At 48.8% G+C, this 26,039-nt stretch overlaps 1 protein-coding gene across 2 annotated transcripts in view; it reads left to right on the top strand.

Moving 5' to 3' along the window:
- Positions 1-26,039, top strand: part of Ube3b (ubiquitin protein ligase E3B) — a 53,480-nt gene that overhangs the window by 8,656 nt on the left and 18,785 nt on the right. For both annotated transcript variants that reach the window (XM_050121093.1, XM_050121092.1), the window contains exons 7-19: positions 444-540; positions 2,001-2,086; positions 3,104-3,186; positions 10,463-10,568; positions 10,845-10,965; positions 11,783-11,960; positions 13,406-13,569; positions 15,261-15,428; positions 18,544-18,715; positions 20,173-20,291; positions 20,794-20,908; positions 21,528-21,627; positions 24,775-24,894. In XM_050121093.1, coding sequence (XP_049977050.1) covers positions 444-540; positions 2,001-2,086; positions 3,104-3,186; positions 10,463-10,568; positions 10,845-10,965; positions 11,783-11,960; positions 13,406-13,569; positions 15,261-15,428; positions 18,544-18,715; positions 20,173-20,291; positions 20,794-20,908; positions 21,528-21,627; positions 24,775-24,894 — 1,629 coding nt within the window. The remainder of the gene's footprint in view (positions 1-443; positions 541-2,000; positions 2,087-3,103; positions 3,187-10,462; positions 10,569-10,844; positions 10,966-11,782; positions 11,961-13,405; positions 13,570-15,260; positions 15,429-18,543; positions 18,716-20,172; positions 20,292-20,793; positions 20,909-21,527; positions 21,628-24,774; positions 24,895-26,039) is intronic.

The raw sequence follows: 26,039 nt of genomic DNA, 5'->3' as shown, positions 1-26,039 counted from the left end.
AGTTACAAGAAGCGGCAGCAGAACCTGGGCTGAGCTATGAGCCAGGCACTATTGTCAGTTTCTGTGTGCAGTAAGCCATTATTCCTCACAAAGCCCCAGGAAGAAAGCATTCCTGTCCCAGGTCAACAGCTAAGGAAACCAAGGCACAGAAACTTCTCTAAGATCACACAGCCAGTAAATAGTAAGGCCAAAGGTTGTCGCCCAAGACCCCATTAGTCTGTGTTGCAGCTGTCCTCTGCTACAGCTGTAAGCACAGAGTGAGGCAACCTGGGACCTTGTCTCCCAGGAATGCTCAGTTCTCTGTTCTCGGCAGCCTTTGGGCCGGGGAATTCTAGAATATATTGTGTGGACTCCGGTGTGAGTCAGCTGCGCAGTGTAGGATGTACACGCGTCGTGGAGTGGGATCATGGGCATGAGTGTTAATCTTACTCCATTGTTTGCAGCCGGAAATCTTGCAAGACTCCAGGCTCATCACACTGCACCTGACCATGCTTGTCACCTTCACAGACACGTCAACATGGAGGATTCTCCGGGGAAAAGGTGTGTGGGCCCGCTTCAGAAATCTTTCCCAACCAGCATTTCCACAGAGGAGACGCCTCCTACTCATGGGAAGCACTTTGGCCACACAAGCTCGGGGAGGCTCGAAGCCTAAGCCTGTGCACTTGGCACTTCCTGCCAGGCTCCTTCATAGTACCCAGTGTTTGTTAGCATGTGCCTGCCTTTGAACTTTCTGTGTAAGGAAGTTTGTTCCCTGCTCTTGTTTCTAACTCCTCCAACACCCTGTGTGAATGGTGGACCCCACCGAGGCCTTCTTGTATTACATGTTTTTTTTAAAAAAATTAAAGAAAAAAATAGTAAGGGGCTGGAATGGAGTAAGGGGCCCAGTGGTTAGGAACAGTGACTGCTCCTCCAGAGGACTCCTAATTGGATTCTCAGCATCCAAATGGTGGCTCACAACTATCCCTGACTCCAGTTCCAGGGGATCCGGGCAGACGTGTTACACATGCATACATGCAGGAAGAGTGCTCATACACATTAAATAAAAATAAATCTAAAAATTTTTTAATAATAATACACATAGCCTCATACATGCCAAGCCCCATGGTGTCACTGGAGATAGAGTGGCGGGCAGTGCTTGAGAGCTGGAGTCTGCTGAGTTGATGGCTACCGAGCAGAAACAGCATCCACAGCCTGGGAGTCACCAGCTGCAGACTGGACATACATGGAAGAACTTGCCCCTGTAGGAATGCGTAGGTTCTCAGTGCGTTGCAGACTCCAGAGCAGTTACGTTGTACCGGGTGCTGGAAGTTGTCAGCTGGTGATCTAAAATTCATGGAAAATTCTGTTCCATGCAAATCCTATGCCTTGAGTGAGCAAGAAGTGTTGGTTTTATGCATTTTTCTGGACTCAGGAAGTGTCCCAAAGCTATTAAGTTCTGAGTCCTGCTGGGCATACAGGTCCTGGTAGGCAGAGGAGGCAGGACCAGCAGGGTTTCTGGCTAGGGGTCAGATGATCGACCCATTAAGTAACACACTTGAGCCAAACCTGTGAGAATGGGCCTCCCAGGGCTCTAAGGGACTAAGAGCATAGGCAGAATGTCCCTTCCCTTGGGGTCATGACTCCGGGCTTTGTGTCAGATGCTTGTCTGTAGCTGTGCTAAAACACATGATAAAAAACACTTGAGAGAAGAAAGGGGTTTCCCAAGGTGGGCAGCAGGAGTTAGAGATGTCAGTGGGGAACCAGAGTGGGCTCATCTTGTACCAGGAAGCAGGGACAGAGCAGGGCAAGGCTATGAAATCTCAAAGCCATACCCACACACATACCCTGTGACGCACTTCCTCCAGCAAATTTCTACTTTACAGCTTTCCAGTCAGCATCACCTGCTGGGGACAGTGTCCAATTGCTGGGGCATTTCTCATTCAGCCCCTCCCCCTTTGTCCTGCATAAATTGCTCACATTGTGGCAAGAGATTGCCTTCTCACGCTGTTTCCTTCATTTAGGTGAGAGCTTTCGACCAGCCCTGAACCACATTTGTGCAAATATAATGGGCCATCTCAACCAGCGTGGATTTTACTCTGTGTTACAGGTCTGTGACCCCATCCCCACTGTGTCCCTGCAGTGCCTGAACTGGAGTTTCCTGTGGGTTCACATGTGCCTTGTGTCCTCCCTTGCAGGGACAGTTGAGTACACAGTGTCCTTTTCGTCCCTCACTCAGGTCACTGTGGTTTTGTAGGGAGGACAGTGGCACTCAGCCCCGAGAATGATGTAGCGAATGGATTCGAGGGCAGCCCAGAGGCTTGACTGACAGTGAGGCCATGGTAGGAGGCCCCTCCTTTGTGGAGGGGGCCATGCGTTTCTAACTCAGCATCCTCAGATGGCAATGCCAGTTCTCAGGCCGGAGAGTGGGCAGAGTAGGTTGCTCCTGAGATGCTGTGGACTTTTCAGGCTTTAGAAGGAACGTTGATGTGACCCTTCCTTCTTCCTGATGCTAGGATGGTCCATCTCCCAGTTCAGTTGTACATCTCCACAGCATGGTAGTAGTGAGTCTGCAGAACGTGTCATGGTGACTGTTATCATTGGCTGGAACGAGGAGCAGTTAAGCTTAAGTCACATTTCACGTGGCTTTTTTAAACTCACTGAGGATTGCTGTGCTGCCCAAGCCAACCTCAACCCCCAAGACGTGAGTGCCTCAGCCTCCTGGGAAGCCAAGACTATGGGGGGCACTGCACCCCACTTGCAGACACTCATTTCCTTAGCTGTTATTAGCTGTTCCTTAGCTTAGGTGCATGGAGAGGACATTACAGTATTATGCTGAAGCATAGTAGTGATGAGCAGAAGGGCCCTCCACACTCAGCAGCTCCCTTCTTTTTGAGCGGTTTATCTCAAGTGTTCCTGTTACCTTTTCACCTTTTTGTTTTGTTTGAGATGGGGTCTGCTGTGTAACCTGTTGTGTAGACCAGGCTGGCCTCAACCTCAGAGCTCTTCCTGCCTCTGCCTCCGAGTGTTGGGATTAAAGCATGCGCTACCACCGCCAAGCCCCTCTTCTGAGTGGACAAACGGCTATGCTCGCTGCTCAGGCTGACAGCTTGAACATTCTTTTCAGGTACTGCTGACCCGCGGCCTGGCCAGACCCCGGCCCTGTCTGTCCACGGGCACTTTAACAGCGACCTTCTCTCTGGCATTACGGTAAGACGCCAGCTGTGAGACTGGTGCCCCAGCACCCCTTTTACTCCCCTTGGTCAGCCACTTTGTCAGAATTTGTAAGTGTTCATCTTTGTCAAAGTGCCATTTCTGCAACAATTGACGCTGTCCCTCGACCTTCAACAATGAATCTTTTGCCGTGTTAGGGCAGTGATTTGCAGTGAATTAGGTAACTGTATGGAGTTATTCTTCCTTTGAGTCCCTAAGAGTAAAAGAAGGAGGCCCAGCCCAGGGCAGGGGGAAGGTCCCGAGAGAACGGGGTTGGAAACACAGGTGGGAGATGCTGGCCTTGGAGCAGCAGAGAGTGTGAGCGTGTGGTGTGTGCATGTGGTGTGAGCGTGTGGTATTCGCCTGCCCTTTGTTGATATAGTGTGTAAATGTGTAGACATGAGAGGTGTCCTTAGAGAACTGCCCAGTGGGAAAAGCTGCATTCCTAACTGCTCTAGAGTATTCACGGTTTGTTGAGAGATCACGTACATACATGGAGAGAGGTTGGTAACTGGCCCTGAAGGAAAGAGCCCCACTGTCGAGCTAGCTCAGGATGCGCAGCCTCCTCCTCTGCCAACGGATGCTTGGCACAGCCCCCAGTGCTGAGCACTCTGAGGCCTGTGGGTCTCACAAAGCCCCTTCCATTTCCATGGTCAGATGTCTGGGCATGGAGTCCCCTACCCTGTGTCTGCATGGCGGGTGTGTCTATTCTTATCCCGGGTGTCGTGTTCTATGGAGCCTCTTTGCATGGTGACCCTGCCAAGCCTGTGTTGGTGATCATCTGTAAAGGGCCGAAAAGTAAGCAGTCCCAGCTCTGTGGACCATTCGGCCTCTGTCACAACTCCTGTCCCTGCAGTGGGAGGAAGAACTCAGCGAAGACGACAGGTAGTCTAGGCTCAAGAGTTTTCCATCACTACCATCAGCCCAGTTGGCTGGGCTGGGACCCTGGGTTTGATCCCCTGGACCACAGACATCGGCACTGTGGTGCTTGCCTGTAAGGAGGCAGAGGCAAAGGATTAGAAGTTGAAAGTCACCCATGACTACACGGTGAGACGGAGGCCAGCCTGGGATACCTTAGCCCCTGCCTCAGAAAACAGCACGAAACGAATGTAAACTCTGTGGAGCATTCCACTGACCTCTCCTTAAGGCTCTACTGAACAGAGCACTTTCTCCCCTCTGAGTCTGCAGATAATTGAGCAGCATCAGGGTTGGCAAGATGGCTCCAAGGGAAAGGCGCACACCTGGGTGAGCCTAATCTACATAAAGGTGGATGGAGAAGCTCTTTCTGCTTCCTTGGCGTGTGCACGCGTGTTCTCTGTCTCTCTCTTCTTTTATCTCTCCTCTCTCCTTTTATCCCTTTTCTCTGTCTTTCTTTCTCCCTCTTCCTTAATAAATACTTATGGCTAAAAAAAAAAAAAAAGGTGGATGGAAAAGACATCACACAATTGTCCTCTGACCCCAGCCCTCAGCTGGTACCCACACACATGCGTGTGTGCACATGCACTATAATAGTAAATAAAATTAAAAAAAAAATCATCATTGTCAGGAATATAGTAGAAATCCAGGAAGATATGATGTACTTGAACATGACCGCTAAATCCTTTGTGCACGTAGCTGGGAATCACAAACAATGCCTTCTTCTGGGTTTCTTAGACTCACTTGTGGATTCTTCACATAGTCTCTTATCTCCATGTTATAGGAAAGGAAGCTAAAGCCCTGAGAGGTCAAAACATTCAGTGTCACGGCAGGGAGAGGTCAGGCCGGGCATTAAGCCCACTCAGACTCTGGAGCCCACACTTGGAACTTTATTCTCCGTGTCTGCTTGCACAGTAGACACACTTGGATCCTAAGAGCAATACACATTTGAGGAAGTGGCACAGGGGACCCTCCCAACCTTGTGCTGTTCCCTGAGGCTCTCCTGGCGCACGTGCGTAGCTATGTGCTCAGTAGTTGCGGTTCCTGTGTTGCCTGTCACCATCCCCAACCTGGTTGCATTGTGAACTCTTTGCCTTGTCTACCTTTTTTTTTTCTGTCCTATTGAACTTTTATTTATTTTTTTAAAGCAAGGAATTTACTTTATTGATATTGATAAAATAAATTTTGTTGAGTCCATGTCCTTGAGGCACGATTGAGCATCCTTTGGATATATACCCAAAAGTGGTATTATTATTGGGTCTTGAGGAAGGTTGTTTCCTAATTTTCTGAGAAATTGCCACACTGACCTCCAAAGGGGTTGTTCCAGCTTGCATTCCCACCAGCAATGCAGAAGTTTTCCCTTTTCCCCACAACCTCTCCAGCATAAGTTGTCATCAGTGTTTTTGATCTTGGCCATTCTTACAGGTATAAGATGGAAGCTCAGAGTTGTTTTGATTTGCATTTCTCTGATGACTAAGGATGCTGAACCTTTCCTTAAGTGTCTTTCAGCCATTTTAGATTCCTCTGTTGAGAGTTCTCTGTTTAGGTCTGTACTCCATTTTTTTTTTGGATTATGTGATCTTTTAGTGTCCAATTTCTTGAGTTCTTTGTATATTTTGGAAATCAGACCTCTGTCTGATTTGGGGTTAGTGAAGATCTTTTCCCATTCTGTAAGCTGTCGTTTTGTCTTGTTGACAGTGTCCTTTGCTTTACAGAAGCTTTTCAGTTTCAGGAGGTCCCATTTATTAATTGTTTTTCTCAGTGTCTGTGCTTCTGGGGCTATATCTTGTGCCAATGCGTTCAAGTGTACTTCCCACTTTCTCTTCTATGAGGTCCAATGTGTTTAGTTTTATGTTGAGGTCTTTGGTTCATTTGAACTTGAGTTTTGTGCATGGTGATAGATATGAATCTATTTTCATTCTTCTACATGTATGTATCCAGTTATGCCAACTCCATTTGTTGAATATGCTTTATTTTTTCCATTTGATATTTTTTTGCTTCTTTGTCAAAAATCAGGTGTTCATAGGTATGTGGATTAACAGGTCTTCAGTTCAGTTCCATTGTTCTCCTGTCTGTTTTTATGTATACCAGGCTGTTTTCAGTACTGTAACTCTGTAGTAATGTTTGAAGTCAGGGATTGTGATGCCTCCAGAAGTTCTTTTATTGTGCAGGATTGTTTTGGCTATCCTGGATTTTTTGCTTCCCCATATGAGTATTGTTCTTTTGAGGTCTGTGAAGATTTTTGCTGGGATTTTGATGGGCATTGCATTGAATCTGTAGATTGCTTTTGGTAAGATTGCCATTTTTACTATGTTAATTCTGCCTACCCAAGAGCATGGGAGATCTTTCCACTTTCTGGTGTCTTCTTCAATTTCTTTCTTCAAAGATTTAAAGTTCTTGTCATACAGGTCTTCCACTTGTTTGGTTAGAGTTACTCCTAGATATTTTAGGTTATTTGTGGCTATTGTGAAAGTTGATGTTTCTCTGATTTCTTTCTCAGCCCATGTATCATTTGTGTAAAGGAGGGCTACTGATTTTTCTTGAGTTAATCTTGTATCCTACGTTACTGAAAGTGTTTATGAGTTGTAAAAGTTCCTTGGTAGAATTTTTGGGGTAACTTATGTAAACTATCATCTCATCAGTCAATAGTGAGAGTTTGACTTCTTTTCCAATTTGTATCCCCTTGATCTCCTTTTGTTGCCTTATTGCTCTAGCTAGGACATCAAGAACTATATTGAATAGATATGGAAAGAGTGGACAACCTTGTCTTGTTCCTGATTTCTGTGGGATCACTGGGAGTTTCTCTTCAGTTTGATGTTGGCTGTTGGCTTGCTGTAATTGTCTTTATTATGTTTAGGTATGTTCCTTGTATCTCTGCTCTCTCTAAGACCTTTATCATGAAGGGGTGATGTGTTTTGTCACTGGCTTTTTTTCAGCATCTAATGAGATGGTTGTCTAGCCTTCTTTGCTACACAGGAAACATCACATTTACATGGACAGCCAACTCATTACCTGAGGTCTGAGAGCAAGGAAGCCAGAGAAAGGCTCTGCTGACCGTCATCTCACTGGCTGATGGGAAGCATACATATATGTAGGGCTGTCCTCTGTGCCCGTGTGTGGCATTCTACCTGACTTTACTGACCTAGGTCCGGCTGAGTCCTGGGAAGCATCCATCCCAGGCTGGAATCTCCAGGTGCCTGCGGAAAGTGTCCATGGTTTCACCGCCACTCTCTTGTGCCTTTGCTGTTGAGGGAGCTGTGCCATTCTGTTTTAACCCCCTTTCGAAAATGTAGAACTGGATTTTCTTTTCTTTCACTCAACTGAAACCAATGATATTAGCTTGGGTGGCCAAGTGATTAGCATAAGATTTCAGTCTTAAAATTTTTCCTTATCCCCATAATGGCCCTCTTCAGAGTACATTACCGCATAGACTCCAGTGTTGTGCTAGGGTAAGCTGGGAGGAGTCATCATTTGCTTTTGTTTTTTGTTTTTCTTTTGTTTGTTTGTTTTGTTTTTCAAGACAGGGTTTCTCTTTGTAGCCCTGACTGTCCTGAAACTCACCCTGTAGATCAGGCTGGTCTTGAACTCACAGAGATCTGCCTCCTCTGTCTCCTGAGTGCTGAGACTAAAGGCGTGCGCCACTGCCACCTGGCTAGTCACTTGCTTCTTGTCAGTCTCATTCTTTTCCGTTGTTGCCTGCATGGCTTCTGTGCTGGTTAGTCTTCACTGTCAGCCTGTGCTGGTTAGTCTTCACTGTCAGCCTGTGCTGGTTAGTCTTCACTGTCAGCCTGTGCTGGTTAGTCTTCACTGTCAACCTGACCCCACTGAGTCACCTGGCTAGAGTCTTAATGAGGGCTGGACTCACTTTCTGTTGCTGTGGTAAGATGACCTTGCAGATCCAGGAGATAAGACTGTGTCACCAGCACTCCAGGGAAGCTGGGAACTCATATCTTTAACTCAAGCACAGACACAAAAAGATAATGAATTTGTCAGTGATGAAATGGCTTCTGAAACCTCAAACCTCCCCCCATACTGTGATGTTCTTCCTCCAGCAAGGCCACACATCCTTAACCTACCCTAGCAGTGCCACCCACTGGGGACCAGTATCCAAATACCCAAGACTAGAGATACCATGCAAGGAATTCTCTAGACCAGATTAGCCAGTGGGCATATGGGTGGGGGTGTCTTGATTGATAACTGACGTAGGAAGACCCTGAGTGTTGAAGGCACTGTTTCAGTGTCTGAGAAGCTTATCTGAATAGGCTTGCACGCGTGTGAGTGCCTTCCCCAGAACAATGGACTGTGACCTGGACCCAAAGCCAAGTCAGCCCTGGCCTGTGTTGCTCTCTGCCAGGCTGTAGTCACAGCATCAGAAGTGACCCGCATGCAACCTCTGGTGTTTGGTTTGTTTCCTGGCCCTGAGAATTGAACCCCATGTATGTTAGGCAAGTATGCTACCACTGAGCTATGTCCCTAGCCCCAAATCCTACTTACTAAGGTGTAGTTCACATGGGTGCCTCACCCATTTTTGAAGTGTCAGTCCATGGTGGCGGTTGGTGTATCCATAGAGCAATGCCGTGATCGGGAGTGTCCAATTCTGGAGTTCTTTCCTTCCCCAGAAGGAACCTGCCCGCTAGCAGTTGCCCTCATCTGTTCTCTCCCGAGTCCTGCAGAACAGTTCGTCTCCTTTGGGTTGGCCTGTTCTGGACAGCGCGCCTGAGTGGGGTCAGACACCATGTGTTCTGTTGTTAGTAGTGTATTTTATTTGCACAGTGTTTTCAGCTTATCTCTTCAATGATCCAGCACCTGTTTATGGCCCAGCACCACTGTGTGAACAAACTGGCTGGGATGTTGTATGCCACAATCACTTCTGTATGAGTTTGTGTGTAGGATGTGTTTCCAGTTCTCTAGGAGTGAAATAACATGGTCATGGACACTTAACATTGGCGAGAAACCGCCCTGCTGTTTTCCAGAGCCTTCATTCCCACTAGCAGCTGGTGGGGATGCAGGCACCAGGTTCTCCCCAGCCTTACCAACTGCTTCATGAGTATGAAGTGCTGTCTCACGGCCTCACGGTCATTGGCATTAGTAGTCCCTGGAAGCTGGTGACAGCCATGTTTTCAAGTGTTTATTAACCATTCATGTGTCTTTTTCAGAGAGATGTCAGTTGAGTTCTTTTGGCTATCTCCCTGCCCTGGTTTTGTTCTTTGGTTTGAACATAGTGTTAAACAATGTAGCCTAGGCTAGCACCAAGCCCTTGCTCTTCCTTTCCCTGCCTTCCTCGGTGGGACTACAGGCATGCACTACCTATATGGCTTGTTCAGCCATCTTCAGATTGGGTTGTCTACTACTGAGTTAGTTCTTTCTGCGCTCCAGATGCAAGCCTCCTGGTAGTTGACGAGGTCTGCAGACTCTTCCACTTGGTGCTCATCTCTCTGCCTTCTGGGTAGGGTGTGTGATCACCCACCATACTGGCTTTGATGTTGTACAGTTAGTTACTTTTCTTTGTACTTACACTCTTAGTGCCATATCTGAGAAATCTTTATCTAACTCCAGGGTCCAAAGATGTCTGGGTTTTTTTCCTACAAATTTGATGATTTTAGTTATAAAATTATTCTGAGTTAACTTTTGTAGATGCTGTGAGATACAAGTGTCACTATCTTTTTGGTGCTTTTGTTTTGTTTTCTGTGCTTGAGCCATGGTGTGCTGGACGAGTGCCCTGCCACTGGGCTACGCCCTTGCTCTCAGTGTTTTGAGACTGAGCCTCATATATAGCCCCGGTTAGCCTTGAGTATGATTCTTCTGCCTCAGTCTCCCTGTGCTGGGGCTACTTGTATACACTGCCATGCCCACCCTGGGTCATTCTTATGGGAATAATGCATGCTTATTGTAAAATCCTAGATAACACAGGAAACAGAAAGAAGGGGCTATTCCCCATGTTCACGTTGCCCAGAAAAGCATGTTGTTGACCTTCTCCCTCTGTTTTTCAGGTTATTTTGTACTTTTATATTTTACATCTTATGTGTATACTTTAAATGTTACTATCAGGCTGTGGTAAACTCAGCATAAAGTGTGAGGTAATGGCGAGTTGTCCCCAGGGGCGCACTTGGGTGGTACTGCTGGGTTGAGGAGTGAGTGGGCTGTGCGGAAACTTTCTCCGTCCTTACCAGAAGCCCATCCCATCTGTGGAGTGTTTGATCTTCCTTTCCCAAATGTCTTACAGTACAAGCATTCTCTCACATCAGGTACTTTAGAACTGACCTTTCCCAGCTGTGCAGCAGTGTGTCCGTCCGTGTATCCCCCCTCCCCTGTCACCCCGTCATTTGCACTCACCCACTTATCTGCCCTTTCTGACTAGCCCTGTAGTTGCTGCGCAGTTCTCAGACAATCTGATGCGACCGTTTGTCATCCACATCATGTCGGTACCTGCTCTCATGACTCATCTCAGCACAGTGACCCCTGAGGTGAGCCTGCCACTTCTGTCTCTGGTTTGTTTGCTAGACTCAAAAGCAAAACAGTTCTTCTGCTGATTCCCACTCCTTCTCCCAGTTTTTCCAGTAGCTGGTGTAGACATGTTTCTGTTAGCAGCCAGAAAAATCAGGTTCTTGTTGTCACCCTCCATCTCCCTAACACTTGAAAGCAGTGTTCTGCCTAAGTGAGTGGTAGTGAGCAGTGTCAGGTCCATGCCTCTCAGGAATGCCCTGCCCGGCCCCATGTTAACTATCTACCATCACTTTCAGCGTCTCAGTGTTTTAGAATCCCACGACATGCTTCGCAAATTCATCGTCTTTCTAAGAGACAGTGACCGTTGCCGCGATGCTTGTGAAAGTCTAGAAGGCTGCCGTACTCTGTGTCTGATGGGTGAGTCTAGGAGGCGGGGTTTGGGTTGGTTATGGTCATGGGGGAAGCCTACATGTTTTGTTAAGGTCATTAGTTGCACTTAAGAGAAGTTGTATATAAAACCAGGCTCATCTCTGTAATGCAGATGATGAACAGATAGAATCTCACATAGAATAGTACTCAATGGACGCTGTGTGGTTAGTTGGCTGCAGAGTTCTTCCCTGAAAGGGAGGGGCTCAGATCAGAGTGGTATTTCTGTTACAGTGTCTTTGGTACATTGTGGGTGGATCCATTTGAACACAGAGCAGACACCTAATTCTCTGATAAAGCTGTTCTTAGAGACTGGCTCTCCTAAGACCAGTCAAACTCAAGATAGCCTTAGTTATAGCTCTTGTGTCTAGGACTGGACCCCAAGGGGAGAGTACTCTGGTAAACACTGAATACAGCCATCTCCCAGGACATATAGCTAATGCTACATCTTAATGTTTCTCCTGGTTTTTAAGTACTACTGACGTATTAAAATGCCATGCTGAGTGTCTCTGTGTGCCTGGCAGCCCAGTCTCTCCCTATAGTAGCTATAGGGAGCGTGGGCATCGCTACTCCTGCCTTACAGCCAAGGATGCGATTTCAGGCTGGGTTGAGAGCTGTGTCGCTCATCTGTGACCACACTGAGATTTCAAGTCAAGTCAGCTTGGTTCCTTCAGCCCCTGGCGCTGGCTGAAATCCTTCACGTACATTCTTCTTGCTGAGTAACAGCCACCTGCGCCTCGGGCAGAGAGCAAGGCTGTGAGACCCCGCACACCTGTCTGGCATCGCGTTCAGCCTTCTCTCTTCATAGGCAACATCCTCCACTTGGGCTCCCTCAACCCCAAGGTGTTAGAGGAAGAAACAGATGGGTTCGTGAGCTTGCTCACGCAGATGCTGTGCTACTGCCAGAAGTACGTGTCCCAGAAGAAGTCTAACCTCACCCACTGGCACCCTGTGCTCGGCTGGTTTTCCCAGTCTGTGGACTATGGGTATGTTTGGAGAAAGCTTTTCGTCCTCCCTCCTTCCCTCCCTCCCTCCCTCCCTCCCTCCCTCCCTCCCTCCCTCCCTCCCTCCATCCATCCATCCCTCCCTCCCTCTCTTTCTCCGTCCTGTTCTCGCCTTCCAGCTTTCGTGGTTTTGTTTTGCTATAGAAGTAATAGGCACTTATTATATAATATAGATACGACCTGGGGATTGGCTTACTGGTGGAGAGCTTGCCTAGCAGGTACAAGGCCCTGGGCTCAATCCCCAGAGCCAAGAGAACATTAAACCACCCAAAATCTTCATATGCAAATGATCTGGGCAATTGGCCTTTCATCCTTTCCCTTCATTGATAGTTTTAATGTGTAGAGATGACATCATATGGTTTTTCACTGTTTTTAAATTAGTAAACGATGGACCTTGTCAATCTTCTCCAGTATCACTTTCATTGATTACGAGGCAGCCATGCCTCAGAGACGCTGAGACAGGGCAAACGATTTAAAGGGGTAACAGTCCCGCTGGCCTTTCCACACAGTGGAATATGAGCGTCTTATAGACTCAGAATCATTAGAACCGCAAGAGTGGAAGAGCAGAGGTGAAGGCAGGCAGCAACCCGACAGAAGTGTGTGCCCTAGGATGGCACCAGGCTGATACATCTCTGATATCCCACTGGTCTCTGTCGGGTACCCGAGGAACATCCTTGAGACCCATCCAGACATTAAAAGACATTGCCCCAGGAAGACACTTCTGTGTGACACCCCATCTGGGGAGCAAGGGCCCATGCACTAGGCGCACCTTGCCTTCTTTACTGAAGCTCTTCTCCGCTCCTCACCCATTTCCTCATCTGAAATGTGAGGTGATGGCCTCACGTGTCCGAGAGCACTCTGGGTCCTGATGGGGTTGTCTCCATGTCTTGATGCTGCGCGCCACAGCCTGGCTTGTGCCCAGTGAGTTATGGCTGTCCCCACAAGATGGTGGGGGCCAGCTTAGGGTCTTGATGGATTCTAGGAGTTGGGGTGGTCTGGGAATGCAGCCTGAGTGGAGAGGTGCCCCTAAGGCAAGGAGACCCTGGAGGTCTGGTGCTTTCTTAGGCGTTGGACTGGCTGAGCGCAAGAGAAGTGCAGTTGCCGACGGCAGCGTGGGAGACAGCGTGGGAGGCGACTGGAGTGACAGGCAGATGCAGGCGGGATGCCTGTACAGACCCAGCCCCTCAGTGGCAGTTTCTTCTTCCCTGCTTGTCTGTTGGTTTTTAGACATAAGCTCATTATGCAACTCAAATTAGCCTCTAACTTGCAACATTCCAGTCTCCTGAGTGCTGGGATTGCAGCGAGTGACCTGCCAGCTCTGTCTGTATTTATTCTCTCTCCTGTATGGAAGCCACCTGGGACGAGAGTGGGCTCTCCCTGGCAGACAGTGGGTGGCACTGACACGCCTGTCTCCTGCTCTGTCCTAGCCTCAATGAGTCCATGTACCTGATCACCAAACAGCTGCAGTTCCTATGGGGAGTGCCTCTCATCCGCATTTTCTTCTCTGACATCCTCAGCAAGAAGCTGCTGGAGCACCCGGAGCCAGCCCCTGCGCAGCCATCATCCCCACAGAACGTGCTTCCAGTGAAGAGTGAGTGGCCATGCTCAGCCAGAAGGCAGCTCCTGCTCCTTACTGTGTGAATGCCTCACCGCCTGTGGGTCACTCACCCCTCCCACTACCATCTGCAGGCTGCTTAAGTCAGTGACAGGTCATGGGTTAGAAATAAGAGCCTGTGAGATAGAGCGAGGCAGAGCGTGCTCAGGGGGTCGCTCTGCTGTCTCTGAGCTTCAGCTTGTCTACAAACTTCCCGATAGCCAAAGGTAAAGGGTTTTATAGACCCTTTTATTCTTTCTATCAGGGAGGAGCAGAAAGTCCGTTTTGTAGGGGACTTTAAGGGTTTTTAGTTTAGTTATAAATCTCCACACAAGGAGCCACTGAGGCATAAGCCAGACTGGCACCTCAGGAGCTCCAGGGTAGAGGTGGGCACTGAAGAAAGAAAGCTTTCTCGTTCTGCTGTGAGCACAGGTAAGGAAATGTGACCAGCATGTGACCTGGGATTTCTGCCTGCCCTGCTATGTCCCCAAATGAATTCACAGAGCCAGGTTTCTGATGCAAATTACATAAGGGTTTTTAATAATATTCAAACTCGAGTTTGGACCACACCTCCACCACCAATGCAGTGGGTGAGGGAAGGAGCAGTCTTTTAAAGGGGAAACGCCGTAATCAGGGCAGTTCAAGTCCTGTCGTCTTGGGATTAGGTGAGGGGCACATAGGATAAGGTAATTTCTGAACCCATTGGTCAGTTTTTGGGCATGAAAACCTAACAAAGAGGGCTGGAGAGATGGCTCAGTGGTTAAGAGCACCACCTGCTCTTCCAAAGGTCCTGAGTTCAATTCCCAGGAACCACATGGTGGCTCACAATCATCTGTATTGAGGTCTGGTGCCCTCTTCTGGCCTGCAGGCAGAGTACTGAGAATACTGTATAATAAATAAATAAATAAATAAATAAATAAATAAATAAATAAATAAATAAATAAATCTTTAAAAAAAAAAAAGAAAACCTAACAAAGAGCTATAAATTACTGACAAGGGATCTTCAAGGACAGGATGCCTCCCAAGAACATCTGGACCTCGTGAAATTTTATGGCCCTGCTCCCTATCTTCTTAATTAGCCATTTTTAGGGTATGTGTTCCAATTCTGCTATGGCAGCACATTTCTGGAGCTGAGATCACCCACCCCCCAGCTCATTATTTGACTTAAGATGAAGCCCCTTCTTTAAAATGGAGTTTGCAAAGTCAGGTCCTCAGAGGATAAATGATGGTTCTGCTGCTGGTAGATGGTGGTGAGTGTGGGCTCCACGCACATCACTTCTGCCTATGGACAGAAAAGCCGAAGGCAGAAGCAGAATGCCATTCAGCCAGGACATGAGGCCTCCAGAACACATACACAGCGCCTGGGCCTGGCCCCTGATCCCTCCTCCTCTAATATCGTCCTCAGCATTACCCCATGTCTTCATAAAGTTCTGTGACACAGAGAATGCCACGAGAGCTGAACCTGGCTGCCTTGTGCTGACCAGCACTGTGTGATCTGAACGGGTCTCCGGGCTTCACCGATAGCCCAGTGTTAGCGTTTCCCCAGTTCATCTCAAAGGAACACATTGGGCTGTACCGCAGCCCCGCCGCCCCTGCCGTGACTAGGGTTCTTGCCATGCTCTTCCTCGACAGGTGGGAGCTGGCAGCTGGCTGAATTTCTGCTGTGCGTCTTCTTCCCTCCGTGCCAGGTCTCCTCAAACGTGCGTTTCAGAAGTCGGCTTCGGTTCGGAACATTCTCAGGCCTGTCGGGGGCCGGCGCGTTGACTCCGCCGAGGTGCAGAAGGTCTGCAGCATCTGTGTGCTCTACCAGACCTCACTGGCGACTCTCACGCAGATCCGCCTGCAGATCCTCACAGGTCAGACCCGCTTCCATAATGGGCAGGCAGTTTTCCGAGGGTTGGGGATTGGTGAGTCTCTGATGGCTCAAGCCAGCCTCGTCATGGCACTGCCATCTTGTTCCCCTTGCGAGCTCTTTAATTACAAAGTACAACTTTTTTAAGTTCCTTTCTGAGTAGAACACAAAGATAAGAGACAGGGAGAAGACTGTAAACAGCCTTACACCATCATCTCCCAGCGATGCCCACCTGTGCCCAGTGTGCTCACACGCAGTATAGGTGTGCTCAGACAGACACATCTCATCCTACCCTTTTCTGCTCATCACCCATAAGCATTTATCATGTCAGTTCTTCAGAAACCTCATTTTAATTGGCTGCATGATGCTCATCATGTGGATATGCCCCACATTTTCTTTTAGCTGAGCAAGAAAATCTCTTCTGTAAGGACAGAATTGGGGGTCAGGGGCTCTTAAGGGGCAGCCCAGGCATTGTTGGTATGAACTGATTTTCTGAGTATAGGTGTATATCTCTAACTGGGAAGCCATTTGCTTCAGGAAAGGCTGAAGGCGGCTGCGTATATGTGTTTTTAAATCTTTGACTGCTGCTGGCTCTGTGTTTACTCCTGTGTGTTCACTCCAGGTAGTTGGCATCTTGTCTGTGCGGGGCACTGAGGATGCCAGGGTCTCTGTCCCGGGCCTATAGTCCAGAGTCAGGGAGACCAGCAGTTCACAGCAGCAGCTGTTGAGGGCCACACAGTTCTCTGTGGAAGGTGGTCTGGTGTCACAGATGCCACCCTGACTGAGACTTGCTCTTTTTGGCAGAGTAATGCCAGGTCGTCCCCACTGGTAGCACAAGTGATGAAGAAGAAGCAGGTGGCTCCATGTGCATTTGAAAGGTGCATCTGTAGTTCTCACGGGTACATGGTATTAGGGGCATGAGGACTAGGGGTGTGTGTGAGCCTGAGCTCCTCTGTGGCCTCACTGCTGAGCTGGAAGCAAGGTTGGGCCTTGGGCAGCTCCCCAGAAGAAACTAGTGGGAGGAAAACAGGGCAGGAGCTGCCTGGCATTTACAGCACCCAGGACCTGAGGGACCTGAGAGGTTCTTGCGGGAGAGGATTTTGAGGTTACCACCTGTCTCTTTAAGGTGAGCTCACAAGAAAACTCATTCTTCTGTGCAGAAGCTGAAAATGAATCTCTTGGCTCACACCTTTGTGATAAAAGTGCTATGGAGTTCTTTCTTTCTCTGTAATCTTAAGACAGTTGCAGAGCTGGCCTGGCTCAACAGCAGTGCGACCGTACTGCACCCTTGTGTGCCCACAGCACGTAGCCCTGCGACCACCTGTGGGCCTTTTGTTCCCTGTGTGTGTCACACGGGCAGTTGCTTTCTTCTTGTGTTCAGTAATGTATTTTATCTTTGCCAGTGCAGTGTAGGATTACTCTGTTTCTCTGTGTGTTTTTAAATTGTAAGGCTTTTGAATTCTTCACTGTATATGATTTGCATACGCATGAGCCCCTGTGTAGCCAGCGTGCTGGACAGGAAGCAAGCGGCATCCACCTTATAGTCTCTTTGCCTCCTCACGGGTCATTAGTTCACTTGTCAGCATCCTTAAGTAGCACTGAGGGAGTCTCCCAGAGTCCCACCCCAAGCAGCACGTCTTACCCAGACAGGCTTCACTTGAGACTAATTCTGAGAGTGCCTTCCCCACTGAGAGGAATCAGGTCCAGTGCAGGCCTGCTGCTCTCTGGGGCATCTTAGCTCTCACTCTGGAGCCTTGACCCAGGCTTTCCTGATCTCTTCCATAGCATTGGCCAGAGGTGTGCCAGTCTATATAGCCTGTGTGTCCAGGCCCTGTAATCCCTGGGAAGCAGATTAGAAGGTTCCCATTGCACCTATTGCTTGCTCCAAGGGTTCATTTGGGGTGTCTCTGCTGCAGCCGTTCACTGCTTTTCTGGTTTCAGTGTAGCAGCAGGTAGGAGGGAGCTCATCCAAGTGCAGGTGAGCCTGTGAGATTGCTCAAGGCAGGGGTCTGCCCATAGACCAAGCCAGCCTGTCACCGTCACAAATACTCTTCTGTTGGAGCACAGCCAAATCCATTCAATTCCTTCATTCCTGTGTCTGCTCTGAGTGTAATAACAGTGTCCAGGTAAACCTGGCCTGTTCTTACTTACCATGAAGACCAAGAAAACAGCTGACCTGTGTGAATTCTTCCATGACAAGTAGTTGAGTCAGAGCCATGGCAGCAAGCCTCAGGTACTCAGCGCAGCCTGCTGACCAGACTAGTTCAATAAAGGAAGTGCCAGGCTGGGATGCACTCTGCCTGCTGGCCTGGAAGCTGCACTCTGAGTGCTGCCAGTGTGCAGTCATTCTTCGCTCAGTTAAACCCTGATCAATTGAATTGTCTCAAGCTTTTAACAACAGATGCCTGACCTTAGCTGCTTTCTGTAACTGGGGTGTCTGTCCCACCCACCAGTTCCCGAGGCTTAATATTAAAAACTATTTGGCCTATTAGCTCAGGCTTAGTATTAACTAGTTCTTACAACTTAAATTAACCCATTTCTATTAGTTTGTATTTTACCGCAGGGCTTGTGAACTTGTTACCTTGCTTCTCCAGCAGCTGCTGTCATCTCTCTGACTCTGCCCTTTTTCTCCCTGAATCTGTTTGGATTTCCCACCTGACTCTTTTCTGCTTGGCTATTGGCCAAATCAGCTTCTTTATTAACCACTGGTAATAAGACATATTCACAGCATGCAGAAAGACATCCCACAGCAGGTTTCCCGACTTAAAACAGGGCTGCTGTGTCAGACAGACCCTGGTTCTCTCTCTGGCTCTGACTCCATCCGTGGGATAGGGACAGTAACTGAGCCTCGCCACGCTTCAACTCCTCTTATAAGGCAGAGCTGCGCTGGGCTTTGCGGGCGGGTGTGCTCGAGAGCTTTGCACTGTGGAGTCTCGCTTGTGGGCATCCTTACCCAGGGTCAGCTGCCCTTGCTGCTGTGACCCTTAGGGTGGAAAGGCTTTTCCTGTTGGCCCGTCTCTCACACACTGCTTTAAGTGTTGTGCTTTTCCAATGGAAAGAAAGAAATAGCAGACCAGCTGAAGTCTCCACCTGAAGCTTGGGTTTCTCTCCTTTTCCAGGCCTTACGTACCTTGATGACCTGCTGCCCAAGCTGTGGGCATTTATCTGTGAGCTGGGGCCCCATGGAGGGTTAAAGCTCTTCTTGGAATGCCTGAACAATGACACTGGAGAGTCCAAGCAGCTCCTGGCCATGCTGATGCTGTTCTGTGATTGTTCCCGGCATCTCATCACGTATGTTGATGGGGGCTGAATGCTCTGACTAGGACTCAGTGGGACCATCAACAGTGTGGGGAAGCGAGTAACCACACCCATGTGGCAGGCCATTCTAAGAACTGGCCAAGAGCTGGGCGTGGTGATGCATGCCTGTAATGACAGCTACTTAGGAGAAATCTCTTGAGTGCAGAAATTCCAGGCCAGCCTGGTCAACATGGCAAGAACCCGTAGCCCTTTGCATCTCCCACCACAAAAAACAGACCGTATTCACAAAGCAGGCGGCATGTGCCGGGTGTTCAGTAGTTGCTAGGTACTTCCAGAGCAGCAGCTGTGCCTCTGCGGTCTCTGGTGTTCAAACCGTACCTCAGCCATTTATTCACTCTAGGTAATTACAGGAAAACTCCAGACTCAGAGTTTACTGAGACACCAGTTTCCTCATCTATAAATGAAGTAATTCCAGCACCCAGCTCTGAGGCGTGCGTAGGGCGCCTTAGGGATTATAGGAGATAATTGGTGCTGAGTGCTTACCGCCCAGTCCTCAAGCTGACTCTAGACAAGTCTAGTTGACCTCTTTCCTCATTGGTGGGATGGAGGTAATGTCACCTACCACACAGAGTAACTAAGAGAAGGCATTGTTTAGAACGCAGTCAGGCAGCCTGGGACATTTGCAAGAATCCTCATGTTCCCTTCTGCATTTGCTGCTGTCTGTCTTCCACTCTCTCCAAAGATCTAGAATGGACCTCAGGCAGCGCCGTATAGACTAGAAGATCTTATATCAAGAGGGTTCAGGACATGTAGTTAGCTGACTAGGTGCCCTAAAGGAAGGGGTCTACTGACCAGGATAAGAACACTAATGGATGAGACAAGGCTAACCCAGGACTGAGCTGTATTCTAAAGCAAGTGGAGAGGGTTCCGTACATTTTCAGTTGAGTTGTGTCATGTCCGTCCATCCATCCATCCATCCATCCATCCATCCATCCATTCATACATTCTTTCAAACATTCACTTGCTCACTGTTGTCACTAGTGACTAGTGGTCTCTCTCCGAGACGTGGGATCTGGTTTCACAGTGCTGCGACTGATTCAAGACTCCTTTATGGTCAGGCACGGATGAGGCCTGGGGAGAATGTGTCAGGCCTCCATGGGAAAGGCTCTGAGTAGAACTTACTGTTCTGTCTGTCATCCTACTCTGAACAATTTCAAGTATAAACAGAAGGTAGAGAAGATTAGCAAGCCCTCAAGAGCTATCCCTAGGTCATGGCCAGCTTGCTTCATCTAGACAGCCAGTAGCTCCCCTCCCCTGGCTTTCTCTGGGCCGATCTTAGACATCATGCCATTTCGTCTGCAAGCCGTGCAGGACGTGCCTTGAAAAGCCAGTGCTCTCTTCACCTTGTTTGTTTTGTCTAGAAGACAGCTGAGTCTCATTTGTTTCTGTTTTTCAATGGAAAATTCTGAATAGTTTTCTGCCCCGTGTAGCATCCTTGATGACATTGAAGTGTATGAAGAACAAATCTCATTCAAGCTGGAAGAGCTAGTCACCATCTCCTCTTTTCTCAATTCCTTCGTGTTTAAGATGATCTGGGACGGAATCGTAGGTAAGGCGAAGGCGTTCTTTGGTGCTACCTCATGCAGCCAGTCTGTACCCTTAGCTGCAGGTGTCTCGGCTTTAAAGGTGGTAGAGAATGCCCGTCTTTACATGGCTGGGTGCGCTCATGAGATAGCGTGGTTGCAGAGGTCTCTCTGCTGGCTCCTTCAGGCTGTGCACTTGGGGTTGTTACTAGTGATGAGCTCTGCACTGAAATGCCCTTTACATCCACACTTTGGTTTCCATGGGGATGGAGCCTGCTGTGGGCAAGTCTACAATCTAATATGTTTCTGCTAGTTCAATCCAAAGCTCCTTAGAGAAAAGGGCCTTTGGATGCTGCATTCTGGATGCTGCATTCTTGGAATGCAGCATGGGTGACTTCCCTGAAAGATTCCTAGGGGCGTTTAGAACGCTCCCGAGAGCCTGTGGTCCCACTGAAGCAAGTGCCAGAGCTCAGGCCTGTCATGCTGAGCACTGCCCACCAACTCTGACCCCTCCTGTCTGCTATATAGAGAACGCCAAGGGTGAGACCTTGGAGCTGTTCCAGTCCGTCCACGGGTGGCTGATGGTGCTGTATGAGCGAGACTGCAGAAGGCGCTTTGCTCCTGAGGACCACTGGCTGCGAAAGTGAGCACGGGGTAGGGCAGGGCTGGGAAGCCCGGGTCCTCACTCACGCCTGCAGCCTAGGTGCCCAGCTGCTCGGCATTTGAACTTAGGGCAAGAAGCTGCCTCCTCTCTTGCACCCTGTCCATTTGTCTGTGAGGCGCCTGTCCGGTGTGTCACGTAGCCGTCCCTTCTCTTCCGCCAGTGTCACTCCAGTCAGTTGATGGCGATAAAGCCAGGTCACTCTCAGCAGCTGTCTCATCTTCCAGCTGATCCGATAGTTACATTATCAACAGAACTACCGAGTAGAAACTGCTTCCAGGTTTGGGAAGGTGGGCTGGGGAGCCCTGAGACAGAAACTAAACTCAAGAGCATATCTGCGTTTCTGCCAGTGACCTGGAGAGTCTCAGGAAATGGTTGTAGCTCTGACAACAGAGCAGGGCCCTAGCCACTCCCTCCACTGTGGTGCCACCAAGACAGCTACAGACCATGTGCATAGGCTTCAACAGGTGTGGCTGTATTCCCATAAGATTTCCACAAGTAGGTGACAGCCACACTTGGCCACAGGTCCTGCATTGCCAGCCCTGCACTAGAAAGACTTTTCTGGTTTTGGTAATCACATCTGTCTGTCTGTCTCCTGAAGGGATCTCAAGCCTTGGGTGCTCTTCCAGGAACTTGACAAGGACCGCAGGAGGGCTCAGCTGATCCTGCAGCACATCCCCCATGTCGTTCCTCACAAGAACGTGAGTTGACTCAGTACCTTCTGTCCCCGTGTTGTTTGTGGCTCCTCGCCACTGTGATTGGGAATATCTGTGGGTGTCACTCATCCCTCACACGCAGTGGTGGGCTGTCTTACTCGGGCAGCTTGTGCTAAGACAGCGTAGGTGGTTTGAAGTCAGGTAATGTGAGCTGTGTGCTGTGTAAGTCCCAGCACATGGACGTAATGGAGCCCTCAGGGGTCAAGAAATGGCTCCACACACGGTGGAAGGAAAGCATTAACCTTAACAGATTACCCTCTGACCTCCACACAGCAGCAAGGCAGGTACCCACACAAGCACATGTAATTAGTTGATTTTTTTAAAGTGAAAAAGAATTTTAATTAAAAAATAAATTGTCAACAATCTCCCATTGATGCGTTTTCTCATTACTTGGATTTCAGTTTAGGTTTTACATAAGATCATTATATGAAGTTTTAGATTCACTGCGTGAGATTTAAAGTAACTTTTTAACTTAGATTTCATCTACATCTAATCAGTAAGTATTTTCTAATGAAGTAGGGTATTTGGTTTGCTCTAACTCAGAAACAATACAAATGATATATATTCAGCTCACAGGGAAGTGAGGGGCAAAGCTTCAAGGCCTGGAATGAGAGAAAATATGAAGGATGGAGTCGGAAATGAAGCTAGAGCCTTGTAAAGCCCGAGGCTAGTCCAGAACTGAGGCCCCGCTCAGAGCTCTGGCCATCGTGTGGGGACCGACTAGAAGCAAGAACGTTAAAACAGGCTAGCCAGAGCGGTCGAGCCAGAGGAGGGTGATGACAGAGGCCAGACGTTACACTCACCATCAAGAAGGCTGGAGGGGAAGACAGGTCTCGGCCTGGGAGAGCCACCCCAGCTTAGGGAGACAGACAAAGGCAGGTCTGTAAGCAGTTACCCCTGGGCAACAGGGATCTGCCCGGCAGGGCACCAAGGCAGAAGGGGAGGAGCCCAGGGATTTTTCAGAGAGCACTAGGAAGAGAGCATGCAAAAGCCTTGGGAAGGGCCAGACACTATGGTAGGAGCTTCCGGGATATGCTGAACACTGGGGCAGTTCCGTGTCCCTCAAGCCCCCTCAGAAAAGGCTCCTTTTCTTTCCTCCCCCAACAGATACATATTTAGAAAAGAGCAGAGATGAAGTGTTCGTAATTCTTGCTCTTTGGAGATACTGAGTCTTTACTGCTCTCTGGCTTTACTGTAATACTTTGTTCGCAGTGGTGTGCCAGTAATGTGGCTGTTTCATGGACAGGCCTTAGGAATGGGGGAATCTCCTGGAGATTACTTAGGCATGTGTGTCCTCCCTGAGAGACCACACACAGTCTCTCTCATGCACACAGAGGGGCACATGCACCTCTCCTAGAAATTCCACAGCTTGGTGAAGCCAGCCATCCTGTGCTGTGTTCTCTAAGGGATGGTGCACCCCTCCTCACCTTTAACTTCCTACTGCTTGGTGATGTCTGCTCTCTGCCTTTGAACAGCCCCCAAAGTTAGCGTCTCTAATCCAAGGTTGAGTCTCCTAAGATTTGCAATGCCTATTATCCATCTTGTGAATCTTCCATCTTCTGTGGGGCAGGATGGCCTGAGGTAGGATAAGGCAGCTGTGAAGGCTTGGCCTTTGTCCCACTGTCCTGGAGAGAGTTGTCCTCACTCAGGTGTCTGCTGTGGTCACTAAAGCTTCCCAGTCTCTTAAACGTTGCATAAGGTTGCCTGACCCTCTTTCCATCCTCCATGGAAATCTAGAGCCCAGCAAGAACCAGTGCCATCTGTGCCTGTGCCACAGGCTGCCTGTGATTCTGAGAGACTGATAATACTCCCATAATCCCCTGTCTCCCCAGCTCCACTTCTGGGAATAGTCGCTACCCACACATCACAGGTGACCCTGCTAGAGAGTTGGGGTCGTCCCCATGTGACTTAAATATTGTTTCCTAAGCTGCTGAGGAAGGGGAGGTGAGAGTGGGTCACTGGGTCCTCTCTGCTCCCTCCCTCACAATCTTGGAACCCTCAGAACTTCTGATGAGATGTGGAGCGTGGTCCTTTTTATTAATTCCAGGTACCTTATGGAGGGACAGTCCTTCCACTGAGTACCTACATTGTCTTGGAAGCCACTGGCAATTGCTTTTTTCTTAAAAACTGTTTTTCCTTGATGGAGGTGCTATAAGGATTAAATGAAATGGAGTGTCATTATTACCTGTTTTATGTTGTTTTCTCCTTTGCCATTTTCCCCCTCCCTACCTCCACACCTCCCCCTTCCTCTTCCCCACCCCGCCCTTCTGCTTTTGTATCATACATATATGATATGTATTTAAATCCAGACTCCACATGTGGAAGAAAACACCTTGGTCACATCTGGCAGAGTTCCCCTAACAGGATGGTCCCCACGCCTACCCATTTTCCTTCCAGTGATGTGACCGCAGTCTTTACCGCTGGATAGAATTGCACATGTTGCTTGGACATCCATCTAGGCTGGTTCTGTGTGGGTGCTGAGAACCAGACTCTTCTCTGCAGCCCCCAGCTCCCATTTGGAGCCAGGAGATAGAGGCCAGCCTGAGTCTCTTGCTAAGATGCAGGTGCTTGTCAGAGCCCTAGGGCTGAGAAGACGGGTTCTCTCTGAACGGTGCCTGAGAACCTGCTGTGTGGCAGGTCTGAGAACACAGGAAGCAGGCAGGAAGGCCAAGCATCTTTATAGTGCAGGTTCGTTTTTTATATTTGACAGTCAGAACATTTGTCTTCAAATGGTTTTTGTGTCTGAAATCATAATATTGATTTCCTCTAGACCAGGCACATCTGTCAAAAGCAGCCTGTGTGACTGGCGGTGCCCCTGGGCTTCTGAGATGGCTATTGACCATATGAGAGTGGTTTCGATGGCACTGGTTCTTGCTGGACTCCAGTTGTGGCCAGGCACCTCTCTCTGAAAGGCATCTGTCTTGGTGCCAGTTTAGCTGATTCCCAGAGGTGTTTTGGGGAGTGTGCATGTTCTCACAGGACACCTCTGAACCATAGCACACAGGGCATCCTGTTCTCATCCCGTCTCAGTTGACTTGAGTGTTGGCCATTTTGTATAAGTGATTTTGTTTTGTTTCGGTTTTGACATCAGTTGTTGACCCTGTTTCTGGTCCCACCTTTGCTCACTTTCAGCGAGTCCTCCTGTTCCGAAATATGGTTACCAAGGAGAAAGAGAAGCTGGGACTTGTGGAAACCAGCTCTGCCTCTCCTCACGTCACACATATTACTATCCGCAGGTCCCGGATGTTGGAGGTGAGTGACCACTCATGGCAAAGAGCGCTCTGTGGGGTGGATCTAGTGGGTGGCTGCTGCTTCCAGACCCTCTTGTCGCTCCGTGGTATAAAAACTCAGAGCGAGGCTCTTAGAGCAGGAAGGGTTGTTTAGCCAATCAGCTGGGTAGGGTAGCCGCTCAATCTAGCATGTCCTCAGTGCTGGGGGCTTTGGTGTCTTCCTGGACCCTGTGAGGGACCTAGGTGTAGTACCTGCACTGTGGGACAGTACACAAACCAGGAACTAAGTTGGAGACTTAAAAACACACACAGACAGACAGACAAGAGACACGGGGACATGGGTCATCCTTGATACAAGAGTGCCAAGTTTATTATGTTCCAGGAAAGCTTATATAGGGATCCTTAACTGATAGCCACATACCAGCTCTCAGGATCTTTCAGCTGCAGGCCTCACCAGAACCCACTCCCTTGCCATCAGGGTCTTGTGCTCAGAGCAGCTGCAGGCACAGATAAACAAGTTGTTTTTGCTCAGTTCACTCCAGCAGGCAAAGGGTCTGAGGCAGGCAAAGAAAGTCAAGGAGCCAGGGGCCTGCAGCCCCCAACAGCTCCCCCTTTTTCTATATAATTAGACCAGGCCTGTCTTGGGTTGCAGAAGCACAGATTCACACTTACCTGTCATAAATTACACTTACCTCAGTACGCAAGGCCTCTCTCTTAGGTTGACTGTGACAGGCTCCTGTCTTACCTCTCTCTGGCTCACTGGTCTTTCCATAGCCTGCTAACCCATACTGCTCTTGGAGGAAGCTCACTTTCTTGGGCAAATAGTGATATTACATCACTGCTGCTGACGCCTGTTGTAGAGGCAGAGCAACAGAAGCCCTCTGGCTACAGGAGTTCCTAGCTGTTCAGCCATCCTAGGCTGTATGGGAGTGGCTGGACTGGCATGGGCGTGGCACAAATATAATGAAAGGAAAGGGAGCAGCCAACTGCATGCTCCGACTGTTCTTATAAAGGGAGAACTATAGCTCAAACTGAAAAATGCCCTGGTGAAAGTTATATTGGGAATTCTGGACCTCCAAAGCAGTGGCAACCTGTCTGGCTAGGGGATCAACAGTGCTAACCACAGCAGTCGTCTGACTGGTAGCAATTTGAGGTGTCTCAGAGGCC

The sequence above is a fragment of the Alexandromys fortis genome, unplaced genomic scaffold (genome assembly GCF_014885135.2).
Source record: "Alexandromys fortis isolate MF-2015 unplaced genomic scaffold, M_Fortis_MF-2015_v1.1 scaffold_197, whole genome shotgun sequence".
Classification (NCBI taxonomy): Eukaryota; Metazoa; Chordata; class Mammalia; order Rodentia; family Cricetidae; genus Alexandromys; species Alexandromys fortis.
The sequence above is the reverse complement of the archived record's forward strand: the minus strand, read 5'-3'. Positions and strand labels throughout refer to the sequence as shown.